The sequence below is a fragment of the Vidua macroura genome, chromosome 16 (assembly GCF_024509145.1).
Source record: "Vidua macroura isolate BioBank_ID:100142 chromosome 16, ASM2450914v1, whole genome shotgun sequence".
Taxonomy (NCBI): domain Eukaryota; kingdom Metazoa; phylum Chordata; class Aves; order Passeriformes; family Viduidae; genus Vidua; species Vidua macroura.
The window spans coordinates 12,019,409-12,041,069 of NC_071586.1; the positions used below are offsets into that span (position 1 = coordinate 12,019,409).

At 42.4% G+C, this 21,661-nt stretch overlaps 1 protein-coding gene across 3 annotated transcripts in view; it reads right to left on the reverse strand.

The window, feature by feature from the left end:
* MAD1L1 (mitotic arrest deficient 1 like 1) overlaps positions 1-21,661 on the reverse strand; it is a 352,719-nt gene that overhangs the window by 137,629 nt on the left and 193,429 nt on the right. For all 3 annotated transcript variants that reach the window (XM_053992178.1, XM_053992176.1, XM_053992177.1), the window contains one exon: positions 19,912-20,002. In XM_053992178.1, the coding sequence (XP_053848153.1) occupies positions 19,912-20,002 (91 nt within the window). The remainder of the gene's footprint in view (positions 1-19,911; positions 20,003-21,661) is intronic.

The window sequence follows — 21,661 nt, forward strand, 5'->3', positions numbered from 1 at the left end:
AACTGTCCAATCCTCAGTGCATGACTCAATGGTCTGAAATACAACTGACCTGCCTCCAGTTTGATTTTATTTCACCAGTTTTACGTCGCTGTGCTAATGGACTGGAGAGCAACCAGCACAGTTTGCACAGAGATGCGAAGGGGATATGATTTTAAATTTCACTGCCAGGTTTTGCCAGAATTATGACTGCCAGGTCAATCTCTAAACTGTTAAGACCCTACAAAACCTCCTTCAAAACACAATACTTCCTGCAGTATAAAACTCAGGCTTTGATTTTTATCATCACTTTCCTCACTGCTGACATACACCACAGCATTTTTATGAAAGAAAATGGTGGATGAGGGGAAATTCTACTTTTCTGGTGTTTCTCAGTGAGAACCCAGTTCTCCAGCCTTTGTGTAACAATTCAGGGAGGAAAGGACAGCTCAGCCTTACACTACAGCTACCACAACATGCTCCTGCACTGTGGTAGTTACTTCATTCCCATTAAGTTTTAATTAGACAACACATGCATAACTTGGAAACACAGCCTGGCTGCAGATGAGAAGGAATCTTTTCAACTTCATTTGAGCAAACCTGAAAGAGAGCCTTCCTGCTCTTCTCTAACCACAGATTTTCAGATTTAAGCATACAGTCACCCTGAATTTCAGGGGTCAGACCACATTGGCTAGCGAGAAAGCAATTTTCCTTCCTTGTAGGAACTACCTGGTCCTTTTCCATATTTCAGTTACTGTTTTGTTTTTAATACCTTAAAATTACTGCTACTTCAGCTGCACTCTTTGGTGGTACAGGGTCTCCAAGGGAGCTAAAGGTATTTATTATTTTCATGAGCAGAACCCCAAAATTGTCTTTGGCATGGAATATACTGACAGAAAGCAGGGATTTTGCCTGAAACTGAGAAGTAGACAAGCATCTTGGAATTCATCTGACTGAACCAGAAAAAAGTGGCTTCAAGAACAACGATAAACATCTCAGTTGCATACATTTAGACATTTTTATCCTCCAGCAGGTCAACAGCAGAGGAAAAAAGATCAAGAGGGGTGATAAGGGAAAAGCACATTTGATGTTAGTGATTTCAGAAAAAAATATTATTTTCTGTAATCACTGTGAAAGGAGTACAAATCTCTGCCATCGCCTTGCTTAACAGAGCTCAACAATGCTTACATTTCACTAGAGAGGAAATATCTGTTTTCATTATTTCAGCCCACTCAATCACTCCTCCTCCACTTTCTTCTCCAACTTCAAACCTTGACTTGGATATATTCACTTACTGGAGTTTGCAAATTGCTAATCACCCATTGGCAGTATTGATCTGCACGTTTTACTGCAGTCAGAATGAGACAGCACTGGCTGGTGAATAGACTGTGAAGACTGAAAAATGAGATTAACCAGCTCGCCTCATACAGATCGAGTTATCTGCTGCCTTGTTCGCTTTTCATGAAGCTTCCAGAATGCAGCAAACTGAATCTCTTTAACTCACAAGACTGGGCTGATACATAACTCCATTAGAAGAAAAGATCAGAAAAAGCAAGTAACACAATTTCATGGAAAACAGGTCTTGTCAAACAGACTTGAAGAGATTTCAAGTCTAGTTAACTAAGATAACTGTGTTGACACAACAGAATAGGAATTCTGTAATATATTTGCCTTGGTATCAAAATCGCATTTTCTTTTAAAACCAGCATGATGCAAAATCAGACTATGGCAGTTTTTAAAAGGCCCAAAAGCTGATGAACTAATAGTGACATTTCCCTGTTACTTTCCCAACAAGAATTGCTTCTTTGGCGGATCGTATGCAGCACACATTCTCAAAGATACATAAGAAAATAATAAAACCTTACTAAAATATGCAGATAACACAAAGGCAGAATTGTAGCAAACAATAAAGCCCACAAAGATAGCTTAGAAATCTGATTGTGCCAGGCACAATCATTCCCTATGAATTCAAATGCACCGTGAGAGATCCCAGAGAGCAGAAGAGTCTCAGGTACAAAACACAGCAGGTACTTTCTGGGACACAGTGTCTGTGAGGAGGCCACAGTTAATAACTAAAGGTTACCTCTAATTTAATGCTGTGGGGAGAAAAAAAAACAAGGAACAGCCAGAATCTTTATGTATCATTGAGCAGGAAGGACTAAAGAAACAACACTGTCCCTGAAGGCAGGACTGATGAGACCCCTACAGTGATAACACACCCAGGTGAGGTGTGCAGGCGTGAGAGTGTTGCTGAAAATTAAGGGAAGTGGTGAGAAGATTTCCATGAATGATTCATGGTCTGAAAAAAACACATCTTCCACTGAGAAATTAATGGAAATCAAACTATTTCATTTGCTATGGAGAAGGCAGAAACAATTTGATCTGGTTTTTTGGTGGAAATCTGACACTAAATGGTTCTTTAATGTAGCAAACAAAAGCGTAGAGAGAACCTGATAGCTTCACTTCATGTGTGAAGCCAATGAAATGGAAATAATATATATTTTTAATAGGGATGGCTAACCAGGGAAACCAATACATTGTCTGTTACTTAGTGTCTTTAAATCAATATTTGATATCTTATTAAAAAGAGTCTAAGGAACAACCACGAGTCACTGGGCAGATTTCTCTCAAAACTGTATTTTTGTGTTATATCAGACTAATGGGTATTCTTTTTGGCCATAAACCTCTTAATTCAACTCATTCCACTTCCTCCAGTTCAAAAAAAAAAAAGTGTTATCCAATACTTTTATCCATTCTCTCTCATATCATTAATTCCCCCTCTTACTTTATAAGCCTCTAGACAATTCTGTAACTTCAGCGTTTATTCCTCTTAGACATAACAAGAACTTAGATGTTATCACTGACAGTTTAATCTTTTTCAAGGAGTTTTAATTTGTAGAGAAATTATATTAGAATCAATGCCTCTAAATATAAAAATACTTTCAAATCTATGTTCATTTCAATATTCCAGAGTGGCAGGGCTGCTCAAATCCTCAGGTGATGGAAAATCAGAATGACACTTAAGACCCAGCCACTGAGATTGTGCTTTTTTTCCCTGAAGGAAACGTCTTCCTCACAGTCGTAATGACAACTTGAACATGGGGATGCTGATCCATACAGATGTAATCCAGCTCACTGGAAAATTAAAAGGGTTATTTGGTGTTTAAGAGTGCAAAAAATCAGAGAATGGAAACAGATTTGTCACCTTTTTTGATCTCTAGGCTTTACATAAGGGAACGTCCATCCTGAATTAAAGGGAGTAAAGCCAATTTAAGAACTACTTTTCTGGGAGATGATGAAGAGAGAATCAAAGAAGGACTAAGATGTGAAAGCTCTACAGGTCACAAAACACAAACACACCTCTATCTACAACACCCCTGACCATGTGTATGCATTCTTTGTAAAATAACCATTCTGCACACATGTTCACCCTCATTAAAGAAGCTTTAACAAACTATCTCTCACATTTCCACCCAACATCCTGCTGCCACCTCCTACAGCTGCCCTGAGAAGGCAGCACCTGACATCAAGTCTTGAACACTTTTGTGGGGGCACCTGAAGGATTGCAGAGTGGAAGGGTAGCAGAAAATCAAACACCTTGAAAAAGCACAGTTTCCCCGGGTAATCCCATATTATTTCTGCTCCAGCATGCACGAGTCACAGTAACAACAACATGACTGTGGCTCTTCATGTGCCTCAAGCACAGTTTCAGACAGATAAAAATGTATGGTTCTGCCCTCAGGAAAGACCTGGAATATCATGAGCTGCCACACTGGGAAAACCAGCTTCACACTGGTCTTCTGCAACAGATAAAACCCAGCCTGCTACTCTCAGGCTTTGTTCCCCCTAAGTACCTCCTTGCCACTGCCAGTAATTCTAACCCACATTACATATGCCCTACAGGAGACCATAACATGGTTGCCTCTCTATACTAATATGAAAAAAAAAAAAAAATCATAAATATCTCTAGTTCCTCAATACATGCCTGGTTTCTCTGCATCCATAATAAGCTTGTCCACATTCAACTTGAAAATACTATTCAATTTTATGAATTCTGCCTGGATCCGCACCAACCACAAACTCTAATTTGTTTTCTGAATGTTATCTCAACTGTAAGAACTGATCAGTGCCTCCACTTCAGCTTTGCAGCCTGTGTATTAAGTTAAACCACACACAAATGTGTTTGCCTCTCTCAAAAGCTGTTAAATGAGATAGCTGCCCATGGAAAAAAAAATGGAATACTACCTGGCAAAGAACAAGGAGTGCTGCTCTGCCAGGTGAGATGGTCAGCAAATTTTGGGTTACCAGGCTGGGCAGCCCATGTAACCTCTGTGAAGATCAGCCAGCTGTGCCCAAAGAAGTCCAGAGCTGCTCCAGGCAAACTTAACTGTGCCAGAATCTGACAATGGACTGAACCTGGTAGATTTGGACAGGTGGAATAGATGCTCAAAGGAAATGTGCTACTGCAAAACCTTTTTTTTTTCAGAATTGTCTACCTCCCTCTGTGGTCTCCAAACCACACTGTGCCAACACACTGCTGTGTCCAAGGGCCTGAGCATCTCCTTCACAGCACGAGTGACCACATTTCAGGGATATTATCCACAGATTCCACAGAAGCCATTTAGACTCAGTCACACCCACAACAGAGCTGGAAGTGGCATCACCTCCTGCCTGCCAGCCCTGTGCACTGCCAATAACCCAGCCCCATCCCCAGCTCTGCTTTGGCACCATCTTCCTCTTGCTGCTGCTGAGCTTTCTCTCCTGCCTCTCCCCCTCATGATCATTTATGTGAAGGTTTTACTTCTTCAGATAAAAGCTTAATTGACCAAATATTTATAAATAACTGAAGAAGAGAGTCTGAGTTCTGAATTTTTCGCTTGCAACAACCTTATTGCTAATTTGGGCTTCTGTCAGGGATGGGGTTTGTGCTACCACAAAAGGTTGTCTCTACCAGACAACCTTTGCATTCAAGAGATTAAAAATTTGTTTTAGTATTCCTGACACAGGGTTGGGGGTGGAGAACTACTCTTATTGTGGGTAAGTCACTGTGCTGCACTGCCAGTTCTCATCTGGGCAGCTGCTGCTAGTCCAAAGCATTATTGCCACTGAAACAGTCCTGTGTAAATAGAGTGCAACGAGCACCCTCAAATAACAAGGTACTTGAAGGCAAAAGATGAATTAAAATCCAGGTTTTTGTATATTACTTTCTACAAGTGAACTCTCAAGTGCTCAGTCTCTAAGCTCTTGAGAAGGAACAGTAGCTGAAAAAACACAGGGACACAGGGGAACAACAGGGGAGTGGAGTAATGAAAGGTTTGTCTGCTAGTGCCAGCATTTCAAAAGACAAATTTTACTTCTTTTCAAACCAGACAAATATTTTCCACTTCTCTTTCAGGAAATGGGAACATGCAGATTGACAGCAGACCCAAGGTTGCTTAAACCCTGATCTATAACCTGGCTGCCAGGGGATGCTGCAAGGGATTTGTAACCTTCAGCCTTGGCTGGTCTCTCAGACATGCAGCAGCCTTTGAGCAGCTGTGACAGGCATCCCAAACACTGCAGGAAAAAGGGAGTTGGTGTGGGAGAGAGGAGCTGGAGGAAGAGGATGCAGGTGGCTCCTGTGCAAAGCATGAACGAAGAGAGCTGAGAAGGCTCCTCCATGGGACCACACTGTTCCTCTTAGCCATAAAGCAGATCCCTCCTAGGAAAATCAGCATGAGGTAAGGTAAGATATTCCAGACTCAATTTAAATGGCTCCATCCCTTGCAGTCACATTGACCAGAACCACCCGAAATCTCCATTTATCACCTCCCTATTTTAAAACTAATCAATACCACTGCGGGACAGCAACTTTCTGTATAACTAGAAAACAAGATGGCCTAGAGCCCTGGGAAACTCTCCCTGCTCCCCACCAGCTCGATACCAGCTCTGATCCCGTGTCTGCAGCTCTGATCCCGTGTCTGCACCACGCACAGCCAGGGCTGTAACGTGGCCTTAAACAATGCAGCAGCAGACACTACTTTGCTTCCAGCAGCTCAACAAGCCTCGAGCTGTGAGTAGAGAAAGAGCCCCCTCTGCTTGCTTCTCCACAGCAGTGTGTGCACGGGACCAAGGGTTTAATTGAAGGAAGGGAAGGAGTAGGTGGGATGTAGGAGCTGTAAGTGCTGTTATAAACCCGTGTGTGCATTCAGAGAGTTTAGAAGGGGAGAGTGAATACCTGAGAAATAGAAAAATGTGCAGTCCACAGGCATATACAGCTCTCCAGCTGTAATTCGTGGTGTCCAGGAGGCTAAAAGCTTGTGAGAATGAGGGACTGAGTTGAGCTGTACTCTATGGGCACAGGCAGCAAAATGCCACCAACTGCCCCATCAGAGTTAAGTGTTTGTCAAGAAAAGCTGGGAAGGAAGTTAACCTACCAAGGAGGGTCCCCGAGAGAGACACGGAGGGTGGCAAAAGTGCAACAGTAGAAGGAAAAGATGGGAAAGAATTTGTGTGTCCCCTTGACCCTCCTGGGTTTTTTCAGATGCATAATTCCTATGGTTGGTGACCTGGTGGTTTGAGTGTCAGAGCCCATCTGAATCTTGTCACCACAACAGCCCATACTGACGTTACTTCCAGAGGAAATACATCCACTGGGAATTAAATATCCTGGCACAGAAAGGTTTTTAAATAACTCTGCTCTTTCCTTCATTCTGTACTCTTGCTAGTAGCATGCACATTAAGAATAGCTGAGGAACCACACACACTAATAACACAAACCACAAGTGTTTGCATTAAGTTTTACCAAGCTCATATGTAAATCAGCCCATAAAGGCTGGTAGCCCGTTATATACTATTCAATTCTACAGCAAGCATCCATCCTGTGCCTTTCACAGTGATCTGTAGCCTGGAACAGGTTCATAAACAGCTCAGAAAGGCAGCTGCTGTAGATTTCACTTAACTCCTTATCTATCTGCTTTAAACGGATTAAACGACTATGTCATTAAAATGCTCAAAGTAAGCCTTTGATCATAAACTTCTCATCATTCTACAGTTATTGAATCTGATCTCTAATGAATCTTATTCTGCCATATTTCTGTCTCTGCTCCCGGCCTTGCTCCCCATTAGTCCTGGTTGCTCAGCCTTAATACGACTGCTTTGTATGCCTGACCACTGCCTCCTCACAGCCCTCGATCGTAGCTGCTGATTGCCCAGCCCAGAGGAAGGATGAAGTGCAGGAATTTCATTTGAGGTAGGGTCAGAAGGAGTGAGAAAATAATCCACAAAATACCAACCACACCAAGCACCCTCTCCATATTCACTGCACAGCTGCGTGACTGCAATTCCTTTCTGAGGGCCCTGCACACCGAGCAGAGAGGGGGCTTGGGCACTGTGCTCTCCAACATCTTACAGAAAAAAAGATCTTTTATTTTCATAATAAAGGGGTACAAGAAAAAAAAAAAAAAAGTACTACTGAGGTCAAGGGATTTTCTGCCACAGCACACCAGCAGATTTTATCAGCTGCAATGAAGGATATGCCTGATCTCAGCATGTGCAGAGGTGGGGGAAAGCTTGTGGTGTCCAGAAGTGCCCCAGCACAAACACCAGACAGCAGCCCATGTCTAAGCACAGCAAGCAGAAAGCCACTGCAGGTCCTGGGAAAATGGAGGGAGACAAAACATCCAGTGCCCTGGTCCATACATGAGCCAGTAGGGTTGGTAGTAATCAAAGGAGAACAAATGTTTACTGGAGATGGGAACCACTGAGATCATTCTGCATTCCAAGATTTGCTCCAAACTCAATCACGCAACAAAACCAGCTATTAAATGTGGTGCTAAATCTCATTTCTCGCACCACTTTAGTTTTGGCAAATCCAAGGGCCCACACACAAGGACTGGCAGGAAGGATCTGCAAATATTAAAGATGATAAACAGAGAGGGTCTATGAAGCTACTATAAAGTAGACTTTATAAAAGTATTTGTTTTTAATATCAGTATATGATATCCTGAGTCCCTGTATTTTCTCCTTGAGAAGAAGAAAACCATGTTCTGAAATTTCAGAATTTGTTTTTTTTAGGGAAGTTCATTTCCCTCAGGCACAACAGGAAGAAAATGCCCAGGAATTCACGTCTAGCTGTCATTCAAAACAATGTAGAAGAATTCCATGATGAGAGTGGCTTTTATCCTTCAGTAGGCACAAAAGGGAAAAAAAGAAAGTCCTTCTAGTCTTCTAGTAACAGGAGAGGAAAGGTACTGTGCAACGCTACATGAGCACCAAATGCTTGTTTCAGCTGTGAACTCTATTAAAGTCACATGAAAGTGTTAAACTGAATGCTAAAAAACTGCATGTTTGATATGGAAGAGGCCCATTATGTCAACTTGCAAAATCCTTGCCAATGCAGCAGACTGACTAATGTTAATCATTCTGCGTTCTAATTATCTTACCATTATAGCAATTTCCCTGATGATCATCTTTTTTTTTTTTTTTTTTTTTTTTTCCCATTTTGCTGTTGTTCAGTGGTTTTCAATGATGCAGGCTGTAAGGCTTGGACCACCTCTTGGCCATTTGAGTGTTTCCAAAGAATACACCAAAGGGTGTGTTATTATCTCTCTCCATCATTCCCTTGGCTTTCCAGGACATACTTCGTACTTTTAAACAAAAGGATGGGAAAGAGGCGGACGCTGCTTTGCTTCTGTCCCCCCTCACATGCTGTGCACTGAAACAGATTGGCTGTGGAACCCTCCCAGTTGCCCCAGTGCTAACCTCTGCTAGCACTGGTCCTCTGGCAGAGTGTACCAGTGTTGGCTACGATGGGACAGCAGGAACCAGCATCTTTGCTATCGCCCAGCTGGAGTGAGACTGCCTTAGTAATTGTAGCAGAGCAAGAATGGATTTAATTTATTTTCTGCCTTATTCCAGCGAGAGAGAGAGGGAGAGAGGCCAGATTTACCCAGTGGCCTCATTCCTACCCCCAGAGCATGAATTACTTGCAGATTTCACACTGAGTAGATAGAAGCAGGGACACAGACAAATTCCTAGAACTAAGGAAGTGATCGGTCTTTTCTGCCTCATCACCCTCATGTACATATTGTGACATTTTAATTAGCTTCCCCCATGTCTGACAGACATCCTGTGTCAGCCAGAGAAACCATGGCTTACTTCCTATCATCACAAAATTTGGGAGCTTTAAAAAAACCCACCAAACACCAAAAAACCCCAACCCAGTCCCCTCTCCCTTCATACCCAAGCAATTCAATTACTTGCCAGACAGCACTAAGAATCCATTAGAGAAGAATATATTCTGCATTTGCTGTGGAAATCTCCTGGTGATCTTATCTGTCTCTCAGTTCAAGCTCAAAGCTCAATTGTTTTTTTCTGCCAGTGCAAGAAGACTTCAAGCAGCACCGACATCTTTTCAGATGGGGACAGTCGTCTCATCTTCATTTCAATTTTACGAGAGTAAGAGAGATTTGTGGATAAACTGAAACAATAAGAGGAAAGGCTATGGGGCAATCTATTGGATTGTGAACAGCTTTGAGTTAACTGCTCCAACCAGCAAATTCAACATTATCCTGAGCTGCCTGCTTGAAGAAATAAATACTTCAGAAGCTGTCTTGCCCAGACACAAGTTTTCAAGTTATCATTGAGTAAACTGGTAGAAGGGCATAATCTCTAACTTTCACACATATCTAAAGGACTCAGACTACCTTTTTGATCCCCTGCAAGCAGGAAACATCAGTAAAGAGTATTAAGTTGAACAAAACAGTCAAGGAACTAAAATGGGAAGGATGAGAGCGTAGGCTTAGGAGGAATACACTTGGTAAATTGACCGACACGTCTGTTTGCAGCATGTCTGGTGTTTTTCTCTAGGATGCTTGAGAGAATGGACCACACAAAAACCTCCAGATACAGACACAGATCTGTCTTGTAAGCAGTGTCAGAAAATGTCAGAGACCTTGAGAGAGCAGGAAAGGCAAAAGACACTGATATTCAATCCTCAAACTGTTTGGCTGTAGAAGTTACTGTCTATGTGCCACCATGGCACAGCCACTTGGCAGCACTGGGGAAATCATTCACACCATACAATCACTATTCCTTCCCCCCATCACCTGAAGAGCATGCTAAGGAATGTCTCCACTACTGCCCCCTCCTCCATTTCAGCTTCTGTGAGCCTGATGGGCACAGTCTGACATGCTGGTTGTAGCATATCCAAGGAAGAAGCCCCAGCCCACACCCATTGTCTGCTCTCCCTCCTGAGCAGGCATTTCCCTCCCTGTTTGGCCACCTTTGCCATCCCTCTGACCACACTCCAGCTGGATTCTGTTGAGCCAGTGTATGTGATATTCCTATTTTACACTCATCTACATCAAGTCATGTCTACATTTAAATACATTGACATGCATTCTAATAATTGTCTGCAAACATATATATACATATATAAAATATTAAATTCCCCAGTGTTGTATTTAAATGCTCAGGCAGCTCCACCACATTAATATTAATCATAAGAGCTCACACATATCTAATCACACTTTTCCTTGGACAATGAACAGACTGACCTCTGAGCCAGCCCTGACTCCTTGGGAAATAACCTTAAGGTCAGCAGCTCTGGCTGTGATGGATCTAGAGGGAAAGCAGCTCCACAGCTGAGCTCCCTTGCAGACTGCTGTCAACAGCTTCTCACATCCCTCTACTCATAAAAATGAGAAAATTTCTGTAATTACTACTAACTGGAACTGTGGTAGCACTGCACAGAGAGAAAGAATGCATCCACTGGAAGATGACCAAAAATACACAAGAGGACCTCTGGAGAGCTCATCCTTGCTGCACAGCCTTCATGTTACTGCTTTTTCAAGTTTTTCATCTTACTAGAGCCAGAAGCACAATGAAAAAAAAAAGGAGTGTCTTTGTTCTGAAAGGTCACAATCTCAACTGAACATCTTCTGTCATGTCCAACATGCACAACAGCTTTCAGGGAATTTTTATTTTGTTTTAAATGTCCTGCCAAAAATGCAAAGAACAGGCACAGAGCTGCTGCATCATTTAGGAAATGCAGGGTTTAAATACTGATCAGAGGAAACAGCAGAGTTCCTGATGGAGCTGAGCCCCATGCTCGGGTGAGCATGGCTGTGATGGATCACCTGGGAGCCCTCCCATCTGCATGGAACACAACTGGGCTTTCCAGACACCCCTCCTGAACACACAGAACCCCCTCATGGGACACTGCTCATTTTTTTAAAAAAGATGAAGGGGATGCTCTTCCCACAGCACTTCACTTACCCTGCCACTCCAACTTGTCCGTCCTCATTTACACAGAACAGCCTTTCTACCTAAATTAGGCATCATCTTCCATTCCACTGTTACCTGTCTTTCAAATATAGCTAGGAAAGCTGTCAAAAACAATCACTTTTTTTCTGACTTGTCTGGATCCATGTCTCTTTAAAGTCTTATCAAACATCTGCAAATGGAAATTGAGCTAACTTTGGGCTAGGAAGGGCCTGCATCATGATCTGTGCTCAGGGTATGCTGACAGAAATGCTCTGTTATTGGGTTTTACTTCTACCCACTTACACCTGGGCACACCACGAGCCTGCACTGCCAGATGAATGGCAATACCACACATCCCAGTGACAGAGGCATGTCGAGTTTCCTTCCAACTGTTTGAAGAAATTCTTCAGAGAAAACCCATTTTTATAATGTAAATCTCTGCCTCCAAGTGTCACAGAGGTGGTAGGTCAGGCTGATCAAAGGGAAGACTTCTGGGATATGTAAGATAATGCACCAACATCTCACATGCTTGAATCCCCCTGGGCAGAGGTCACACAAAAATGTGTTTCTCTGATGCACACTGCCACCCCCACCAGTGCCTCAGCTCAGAGCATCTCCCCGTTTCCTCATGTATATTTTAACATCATCACAAACACTACCTACTCTTCACTATGACATGACACAGGCAGATTTTTCCTCTTCCCCTCATCACGCACTCAGAGAAAACATTAAACTCAGACTTATTTCTTTTCCATAATTTGAGTGACACATTCTGGCCTTTTGTCTCCTAGAGATGGTGTCAAGTTTTACATATACCAAGAAGAAGAGGAAAAATACGGCACCATAACCAGAGTAACAAAAGACTAAAACTGCTGAAGAATATTACTGAAAACGTGGACTTTACAAAACCAGACCACAACAGAAATGGCAAAGACAAGGGCAGCATGAAACTGTGACCTATTACTTTGTATTAATCAAAAACTCAGAAATAATTGGTTCATCAACCAAAGGCTGAAATGGTAATGAGTAATGAAAAACTCAAAGCCTAACGCGGAGAGAGCTGCAACTCATGGACAAGGTACTCATAAAAGTCTGAGGGAAAGCACAAAGCTTCAGTAAACAAACCTTGCAAAGCGTTATTTGCATTACGCAGGTCTAAATGACATTTTTGTTTTGTTTCTGTGACATGGAAGCAGAATTCAAAGCAGCAGAAAAATAATAGAAAATGAAGAAAGAACAATTGAAAACTAATTTGTGCCACTGAATGACTACAGAGGAAAACAAGAAAACTATAAAGGGACAGTCACTCTTATTGCTTCCTGAAACTTTGCTTTTTCTTTGTGAGAGAGGTAAGATTAGAGGAGTTTAAAAGTCTCATTTTAAAATGATTGTTTCTGTCTCATCAGCCTTGGCGTTCACCCACAGGGTGATTCTCGGGATCAGCGAAACACACAGAAGCCTTCTGGAGTTGCTACTTAGTACTACTTGACACATTGTAAGTTTTTGGGTGGGAATTTAAATACACAACGGAGAGTGTGAATGTCAAGTTGTAGCTGAAATGACTAATATTTGTATACTGTTGCTCTTTTTACTATACAAGAGCACCAACAGGAGTGGTGTCTCTGTCCCGTCATTCCCATGAAGGCAGTGCACACACCCCAGATTTAGTGGTCTGGTGCCGTGCAACCAAGCCTTGCACGACTTTTAAAACATCACCGTTTACTCTGCAACACCTGTTCAGAAAACCAAGGTTTGTTCCAAGCCAGCTTCCTTATATTCCTGCTGCTTGCCCCTGCAGAACACACATGCTGTAGGAGCAGCCTCCTCCTTAGTGTAGCAGCATCCTCGTCTGCATTTTGTGCTCAATTTTTCAACTCCAGCATGGATGGCACCTCCTAAAGTTCATGCTTCCTGTGTAGTGGTACAGCGACCTTTTCCAGCAGGACATTTCCCATGGCCCAGCTCTCCCTGCCTGCTCTGAGCTCCCCACGCTGCTGCTCAGGTGCTGACACTCAGTGCACTGACCTTTCCTGTTTCAGAGCTGCTCAGGAAATCCAGCGCTCACCCTTCCTCCCCCTCTGCTCATCTAATGAGCTTTGTGATGCCACACAACTGCTGATATTTTCAAGGGTAGCGGCAGGAGAACATTAATGAATTTCTTCTGCATTTTTCGTGTTAAATGTATTATGCAAATGTTAATCAGTTTCTGCAGAACTTTGAGAAAGGTGCTGCATGAAATAAACAATACGGTGGCAGCTCTGGCAGTAGAATTTATAGAGCTTCAGGTGTTTAATATTCAATGTGTGAATTACTTTAAAAAAATTTTTTTAAAGGGCATGTTGGTAAAATTTTCCAGCACAAATGTGAACCTATGCACTCGTGGTGCCTGATGTTAACAAACATTAGCAAGTCTGTTCTGTGCCTGTCCTTGTTTCATTCGACATCCACTTTGCACATCACATTTATCAGGGCCACCAAGGCCATCAAACAGCTTCTCCTTGAACCACCTAATGACAAACCTACAAGTAAATGACATGTTTATGCTTCTCCTTTCTGCTCCCATGGAATGTTTCTAATTTCTGTTAATTCTAATAACAGCAAGGTATTCAGAATTAACACGTACAAATATTTGCATAGCTCCAGCTAATTCAGTGTCACATAATCCCCAGGGGCTGGCTCACAGCAGGTTCTACACTCCTTCCATTTTACTCCAGTTCTGGGATTTCCTGTAGTACCTAATCCACATGGCATGAGATACACAATGTTTTTTCCCAAATAACACATATAATCCTTCCAGCACAATTTATGGGTGCATTACAGGGGAAGCTCTTTTCCCTCCCATTCATTTGGGTGCCACTTTAGCACATCCCCTTAGCAGCTCCCTGTGAACACCAGGGACACCCACACAGCAGAGCAGCTCAGGTTTAGTTTCTCCTACCCAGTTCAAGAGATAATTGAAGTGAAGGTGGTGTAAGAGCACAGGTGTTGCTCAGACCACCCACCAGGACATGACTCTACAGTGCTCCTCTGCCCCTGGCACGCTACTGCCTGTGCCATCCCATCCCCACTGCTGTTGTCATCCCCAGAATCAGACTCATTGGTCCCTTCTTCAATCAAAGCCAGCTTCCTGTGTGAATATTCTCCCCTGTTTTATGCAAGCATTACACACATCTGAGCTGTCATAAATTAATACCCATGATGTCTGTTTATCACGTGTTTTTTGTTGCTGTTTTAAGCAAAACTGTGTAGTGATCCCCAGCATGGTCTCTGCATATAAACACTTGAGCAGACCTGCTGCTGCCTGTGAAATTTAGAAGATAAGCTTCGCCTGTAAAAGATGAGCTTATTGCTTATCAAATCCAGGAGTCTGTGGAATGGATCACAAATCACTCTGCTCCCAATCCCCTCCCACATGCTCCCATGAACTCGATGCACTGGATGAGTGGGCAGCACAATCTGATCCAACCTTCTGCAGTCCTGGACCTGCACTTCTCTTCATCTTCTCTTTACAGATCTCCTGCTGTACGCTCTCAGTTATTCTATCTCATAATTAAGTCCCTCTGGAGTACACACAAATTTGTTCCTACACCTTGCCAAAAGCAGTACCTGACTGAAGACATGCCAAGTGAGTTGCCCAGAATCAGATAAAGAAGCCTTCTAGGAGGGGAAAAAAAAAAAAGAAAAAAAAAAAAGGCTGAACTTAGATAGGTGAGGTTTTCAACAGGGGCCAGCTGTGCCACAGAGGCTAACACAGACCTCAGCATGCACAGATGAAGAAAAAAGGACAGGAAGTTTGTGAAAAGGGAAGGCATGGAGATAATCCAGGAAGAATGTGGGCATTTGAGAGGTCAATTAGAGAACCTTGAAAGGTTGACTATGTCCTTTTAAGTTTTATAACAGTGTAAATGATTCATTCATCATTCTTTACTGGTCACAAAATGAACAGTTAGACTGTTAAATGACCTCAGCTTTCTCTTGGGTTCTTAACTCCAAGCCAGTCACTGCCCAGCTGCCAAAGCCCTAACCATAAAATGAGTCATTAATGATTAAAGAGGAGAAACATTCTCTGTCCACCTTCCCCTGGGGTACAGCTCCCAGATGCTTTGTTATTCCCTCAAAATACAGCACTAGAAGAAGGAGAAGGCCAGCCCAACCACAAAGGTTGCAGAGGTAAGGGGAAAGAGAAACATGTGAATGCTCTGGATGTCCAGCACTTCTATCATTCATGGACATCTCACTTCTGGAGAACTAAACCCAGCAGGCACTTCCCTTAAGGACACCATAACAGGCAATTCAATTCCTTCCATTCTAACAGCAAAGTTTAACATAAATTCCAGCTTCTGTCTGGAGTAAGCTTTCTGATGACTGTCCCCACACTATGCAGCTCTTTCTGAGCTTTGAAATAATAGGCAAAAATCAATAATTTCAATATGTATGAATAATACTGCATTTTTGAGAGCATTGTTGTCTTATTGCTGACTTGCTGAGAGGCTAAACACAACCAGTAACTACTGTGAGCAGGGACATGGCAATCAACGTTGGACAACCCAGAGTTTGTGCCAAGTCATGACCCTTTCCCACAGACAAACTGCCCTTGTTGGGTTTTGTCTACTCCTGAGATCCTCTCCCAGTTTTCTATTAGGTTTTCTTGACTGCCAGCATGCACAGATGATTCTTTTTACTCAGAAACAAGCCAGAAAATACAGACTCTTTCCATTTAGCCTCATAAATACACATGCACATGCTCAAAGGGATTAGGCTGCCAGCTTGGCTATGGGACTAGAGGTGATTTTCAAGCCCAAACATATCTCAATGTGAAAAAAAACCACCCATCTACTTGCCTTTTATCCATACAGATCCACTTATCTAAACTCTAACTGGAGTTTCATTTTTCTCACCAACCAGCTGTGAACTAATTATGAGGACTTTAACTAGTCCTGCTCCCTCTCCAAGCATATGGATCCAATTAAGTCAAACTGCAGCTGATTTTAATCAATCTTCCTTGAAGCAGCCAACCTTGAAGAATCTCTTCTTCAGCTGGAAGAGTAGAGGAGAGCAGGAAAAGCAGGAGAGTAGTATTTGCATAAGGAACACTTCACATCCGCTTGGTTGCCTGTAAACACAGGGCTCCTAGCAGTAAGAAATGCTAATTGAACACTCCTCACAACTCCTTCCTCCCACTTTATCCAAAAAGCACTGATTTTATCAGTCTCTTTTGTTCCTGGCATCAGGCTGCACTTTTCCACCAGCACCTCTGGAAGATGGTCCAGATCATTTCAGATAACAAACCTACCAAGCCTTTCTCTGAAATCTCAGCCTGCCCACCATGGGCCAAGTAGCAGCAGCTCAGGTTTCCTGGAAATGTTTTTTTGCTTCATCAAAAGGAAGAAGGGTAGAGGAGATGAGATAAAATTGTGTGTTTAAACCCACTCTTTTCATATTATTTGAATCCCTCTCCTGAGCCAGGGTTTCAAATGTTTTCCTTAAGATAACATCCAGGGCACCAGGGAGGCAGTCTCAACCGGGTGTCATTTCTCTACAGCTCTACATCTCCTGTGTTTTTGTAATCTGAGGTTTTCATTAGCGGTAAAGACCTGGCCAGTGAGTGATATCCATGCTAAAGTCTTTATACCAGTGAAGGAAAATCAATGCAGCCTGCAGCTAGGTGTCAAGAGGCAAGGGGTTCTGGAAGACAGGGTGTGTGGAGGTGGAAAACACCTTCAGGCATAATTCAAGCTGTCCCCACACAAGCACAGAATACAAAAAGATGTCAGATGTTATATGGCTGTGGAGAGGAGAGATATCAGCACCTCAGTTCACTTGCTAATACTGAGCTCAAGGAGTGTGAGTCACACAGCAAAAACACCTTTCCAGGTGCTCATTTGCCCTCTGCCCAGTCCATCGGGGTCTCCTTGCTCACAAAGTGGGCTTCTGTGCAGGAATCAGCAAAATTCCTGTGCCAATATTCAGATACAAAAGAATGTGAGAGGAGGAGGTTCTTCACAGAAATGGAGATTAGACATTGGAATGGGCTGCCCAGAGAAGCGGTGGATTTGCCATTCCCGGAGGTGTTTAAGGAAAGCCTGGACATGGCACTCAGTACCATGGTCTGGTTGACAGACGTGGTCTGGTGGTGTTGGGTCATAGGTTGGATTCAATGACCTGAGGTCTTTTTCAACCTAATTCTGTGATTTGGAGACAAGCATTTTTGAAACTCTACTCCTTTCCACACCTCAATACATTCAAACTGACATTTTTAATTACAAATTATTAGCTGTATCTCCCACTTCATGCACCAAACAAAACTTTGTGAACTCAACAGATTCAGTTCAGTGTAAAGCACTCAGAGCCTTAATTCTACAACCTGTCCCTTCCAAATTCCCAACTTTAATATGTCCCTTCTACATATCTTTCCTTTAGCAGATACAATTCCAGGAGTCAGAGGTTTTATTTTACAAGGAACTGCAGATAAGGATTTGTCAGAAATCACCCTCATTCTACCTGGTTTAATGTCAGCCCCTTCTCTTACATCTTTATTTGATTTGAAGCCATGCTTCTCCCATTTTTGTGGTTTTAGTTATCTTCCTGTTCAGTAAAACTTCCTTGTGACTTCTGTATGTAGTTTGTCTTGCTTTTTTTTCCCTTCATGATACAGACTTTATTTTAACCCATCATTTCCCAATGACTTCTTTCAGAGGTGGGAATAAATAACATGTCAAACTAGAAACACTTCAGTGACCTTATCTGAGTGCATAATGACATTTTCAGCATATTTGCTCAGCACTGATAGAAGTGAATTTCTACGCTTATCCTTAACTTTGTGGGTTCTCACTCCAACAAACCTTCTTTCAATGTGTTTATAAAAAGAGTCATTTTAAGCTTGGCCTGTCAAAGTATTTGATTCACAGGGTGAATAAAAATAGGGAATGCTGATGTTTTTCCCTCTGAGGAGTTCTTGGCCATTCAGGTGGGCACACACTGATCAATACTGACACTTCAGCATTCAGCTGACATATTCCTGTACTTGTGCTTTTCTCCCTACTCCCTCTCTTTTGAAAAAACTACTTTAGGCATCAAGTCCTCTAAGACACAAGTGAAGTGAGACTTTAGGGACAGGGGGAGCTACCTCCTGTTAAATAAGGAGTTAAAGCCATGTCCTCAGCCTTGGCAAGGGAGATGGAAGAGCATCATTACCTGAATTCAGCTCACTAACTCAAAGATTTCTCTTTCCTAGACCTGCTATTCAAGACTTGGCATCTCAACTCACTTGGTTCATCTTTGTATGAACAAACAAAGCAGATCTTTGTGATATTTTGAGATACCACAAATAAAATAGGAAATTCCTTTGGTCAGGCTTCTTGGAAAGCCAGAAATCACTCTAAGACCATGTAGGCAGATTAACCATGACCTGAGCTGTAATCTGCTCTGAAACCAAAGCTGCTTGTGTGTTTCTTGGAGACCTAAGCATCCAAACACCAGCCCAAAGCTTTCATCTCCTTCTGATGACTGAAACCCAATTAAAGGAGAGCAGGGTGACAGGTTTCATACTAAACATGGCTCAGCAGAGATGCTCAGCAGCTCTTAGCTCCCTGCTTTATCAAAGCTGTCACTTCCCCTGTCTCCAGGGTTATAAAAATAAAAAAAATTTTGATTCACGTCTAATAGGTGTCAAGATAAAATCAATGGTCTGGCTGAAATCTGGGTAATTTCAAACCTGCAGGTTTTCTACCATAAAGCAATTTGCAAAAAAATGGGAAAGATAAAGATAAAAAGAAAGAAAAATTAAGAGAATGCTACAATGACAAATTGTTCAGCACATCACAGAGAAAAGAAGGAAGAGATAACACCCCTTCTTCAAGAAGGGTGGGTGGGCTTTGATTGAACCAACAGGGTAAAGTTCTTGTTTGCTTCAGCATCTTTCAAATAGGAAACACCACAAAAGCTTGAAGCAACTCCCCTGCCCTTCCTCTGCAGAGGAAACCTGTTCCTAGAGTGACAACAAAGTGAACAGCCAGTCCACTTCTCTGCTGCAGGTGGGATTTCACAGATTTATCCCGAGTGAAAAGCTGAACACCTTCTGCCCTAGAGGACAGCACCAGGAAAAGGCAAAACACACAGAGCAGCACAGCAAAAGGAACACACCTCCCATCCTCCTGACTCCACACCTTCTGCTCTCCAGGTCTGTGGATGCTGCCAGCTCATCCCCTCAACAGCACGGATGGTTCCTGGCTTGGAAAACCCCTCCCTGCTGAGGTGGTCTCTTTGCATCGCTGATACCAGCAGAGATGAGACTTCAACACCAACAAAGCTCAACATTTCCCATCCCCTCCATGCTGTTCAGCCCTGTCTATGCTCCCACTTTGACATGAATTAATTTGGGGACAGACAACTTCTAGTGGTGGAGATACTTAACATGGACCAATTTTTAAGGCTGCAAGAAGTGAAGTCCTAGAGAGAGTCATCCAACAAGACAACTGAATCTGTGTGATTACAGCTGACATCAAACCTCTCTGATGGCATGGTCAGAAACACAGGTGTGGCAGTGCAGTCAGCACAGGCTGCCCAAAGGTGCCTTGCCCAGATGGACGGGAGGGATATGCTGGGAGCACTCAGGCACATCTGCTAGAACAGTCACGGCACATGGACCACACCAGGCTCTCCAGCTGCTCTGGACCTCCACAGTCCTACCTGCAGAGTGAGCTTCTCCAGCTGCATTTCCAGAGATCTGTTCTCCTCTGCCAGCTTGCTGCGCTCAGCTTCCAGCTCCTCAATTTTCAACCTGGAGAAGAAGGGAAAATTAACAGACTTTGGGTGTCCCTGCACAGTCCCACCACAAATAATCAAGTAAAGCATGAAACCAGAAACAGTATCAGATTATTCCTGCATTCAGTACCACAAAACTGCACTACTGAGGCAGCTAAAACATATGGTCAAAAGTGACGTGTTTATATGATGAGACTGTAATTTGTAAAAGTACATTAAAAAAAATACAATTTGAATATAAAGCAAGTTCAGCTTGGATACCTTCTGAACCACAGATTGAGTCTAGACCATCATGTTTAATAACCACCAGCAGCTAAATCCTCCATGAGGCATCAAATCTCTTTTTGATCTGATTTATACTTTTGGCCTTCACAACACTCCTTGGCAGTAAGTTCCACAATTTAATTATGTGCTGTATGAAAAATTAGTTCAGTTTGTTTTATATTTCACATGTGATTATTTCACTGAGTGCCCGTTAGTTCTGCTATAAAAAGTCATGAATAATTGTACCACACTCCCCTCTCCACACCACAATACAGGCCTCCTCTATTATTTCCTGAAGAATCTCAGTTTAGTCTTCCTTCATACCAAGGATATTCCATATTTTTATTGTTCTTCCTTATTCCATCAAGTTTATATAGACTTTTTGATATGAAATAAGCTGGAACTACAAAGAGCACTCAGATATGTCCAGTGGTACAATGAGGATTTCTGCTTTATTCTCAACTTCCTTTCCAACAGCTTCTAGCATTTTATTTGCATGTTTAACTATGAAGCATACCTGATATTTTCAGAAAGCTGTTCACAATAATATAAGATGTCTTTCTTGAGTGACAACAGCTCATTTAGAGCTCTCTGTTGTGGGAGTAAAAGTAAGGGTGTCTTTTCTTATGTGCATGGGTTTGGCAATTATTGACATGCAACTTCATCTCCCATCTCAAGCAGCATCCTAAGATTTCTTCTGAAATTCTGAATGCTCTGATAAGCTGAATAATTTCTTATTATCTCGAATTCTGCCACCTCACTACTCACAAACCCCTTTTCTGTGTTGGACAAGTTCCCAATTCCAAATTAAAACCATTCTAGGACCCAGTGGAAAAACCCTCAGCATTGTGAAGACATTTATTCTTTGATTTTCCATATTTTAACTTTGTATTACATAAGCAAAATAACGGAAGAAAAATACATGAAGTTTTACAAAGTAAAAAACATCTTGTTTATCTCTGGCTCAGGAAATTCTGGAGACAAGGCACAGGAAGCCAGGAGAGCCTCCTGGCAAGGTACCCAGATGTTCTGTCCTGTTCACATGGGCACCCACCACTGGCCACTCCCACAGACAGTACATTGGGACAGCCAGACCTCTAGGGTTTATATATTCTTATCAACCCAACAAAGAATCTCCTTTTTTTATTCCATCAAAGTTTCTTCATGACCTTTGGCTCAAAACTTTTTGAAAGGTCAAATATATTAAATCAACCATACCAGCCTTAGACAAGTGACTGGTGAATCCTTCAGAGAACTCTATCAAACTCGTTAGGCAGGAGATATATGTATAAAAGATTGGAAACAAAATTTTTGCTTGCATTTAAGTAAAGAGTAAAAAATCCTGATGCTCCTTCAAGACCCTCCCCCCTCTACATGTTAACTTCTTGAGATTAATTGTGCAACTAATATA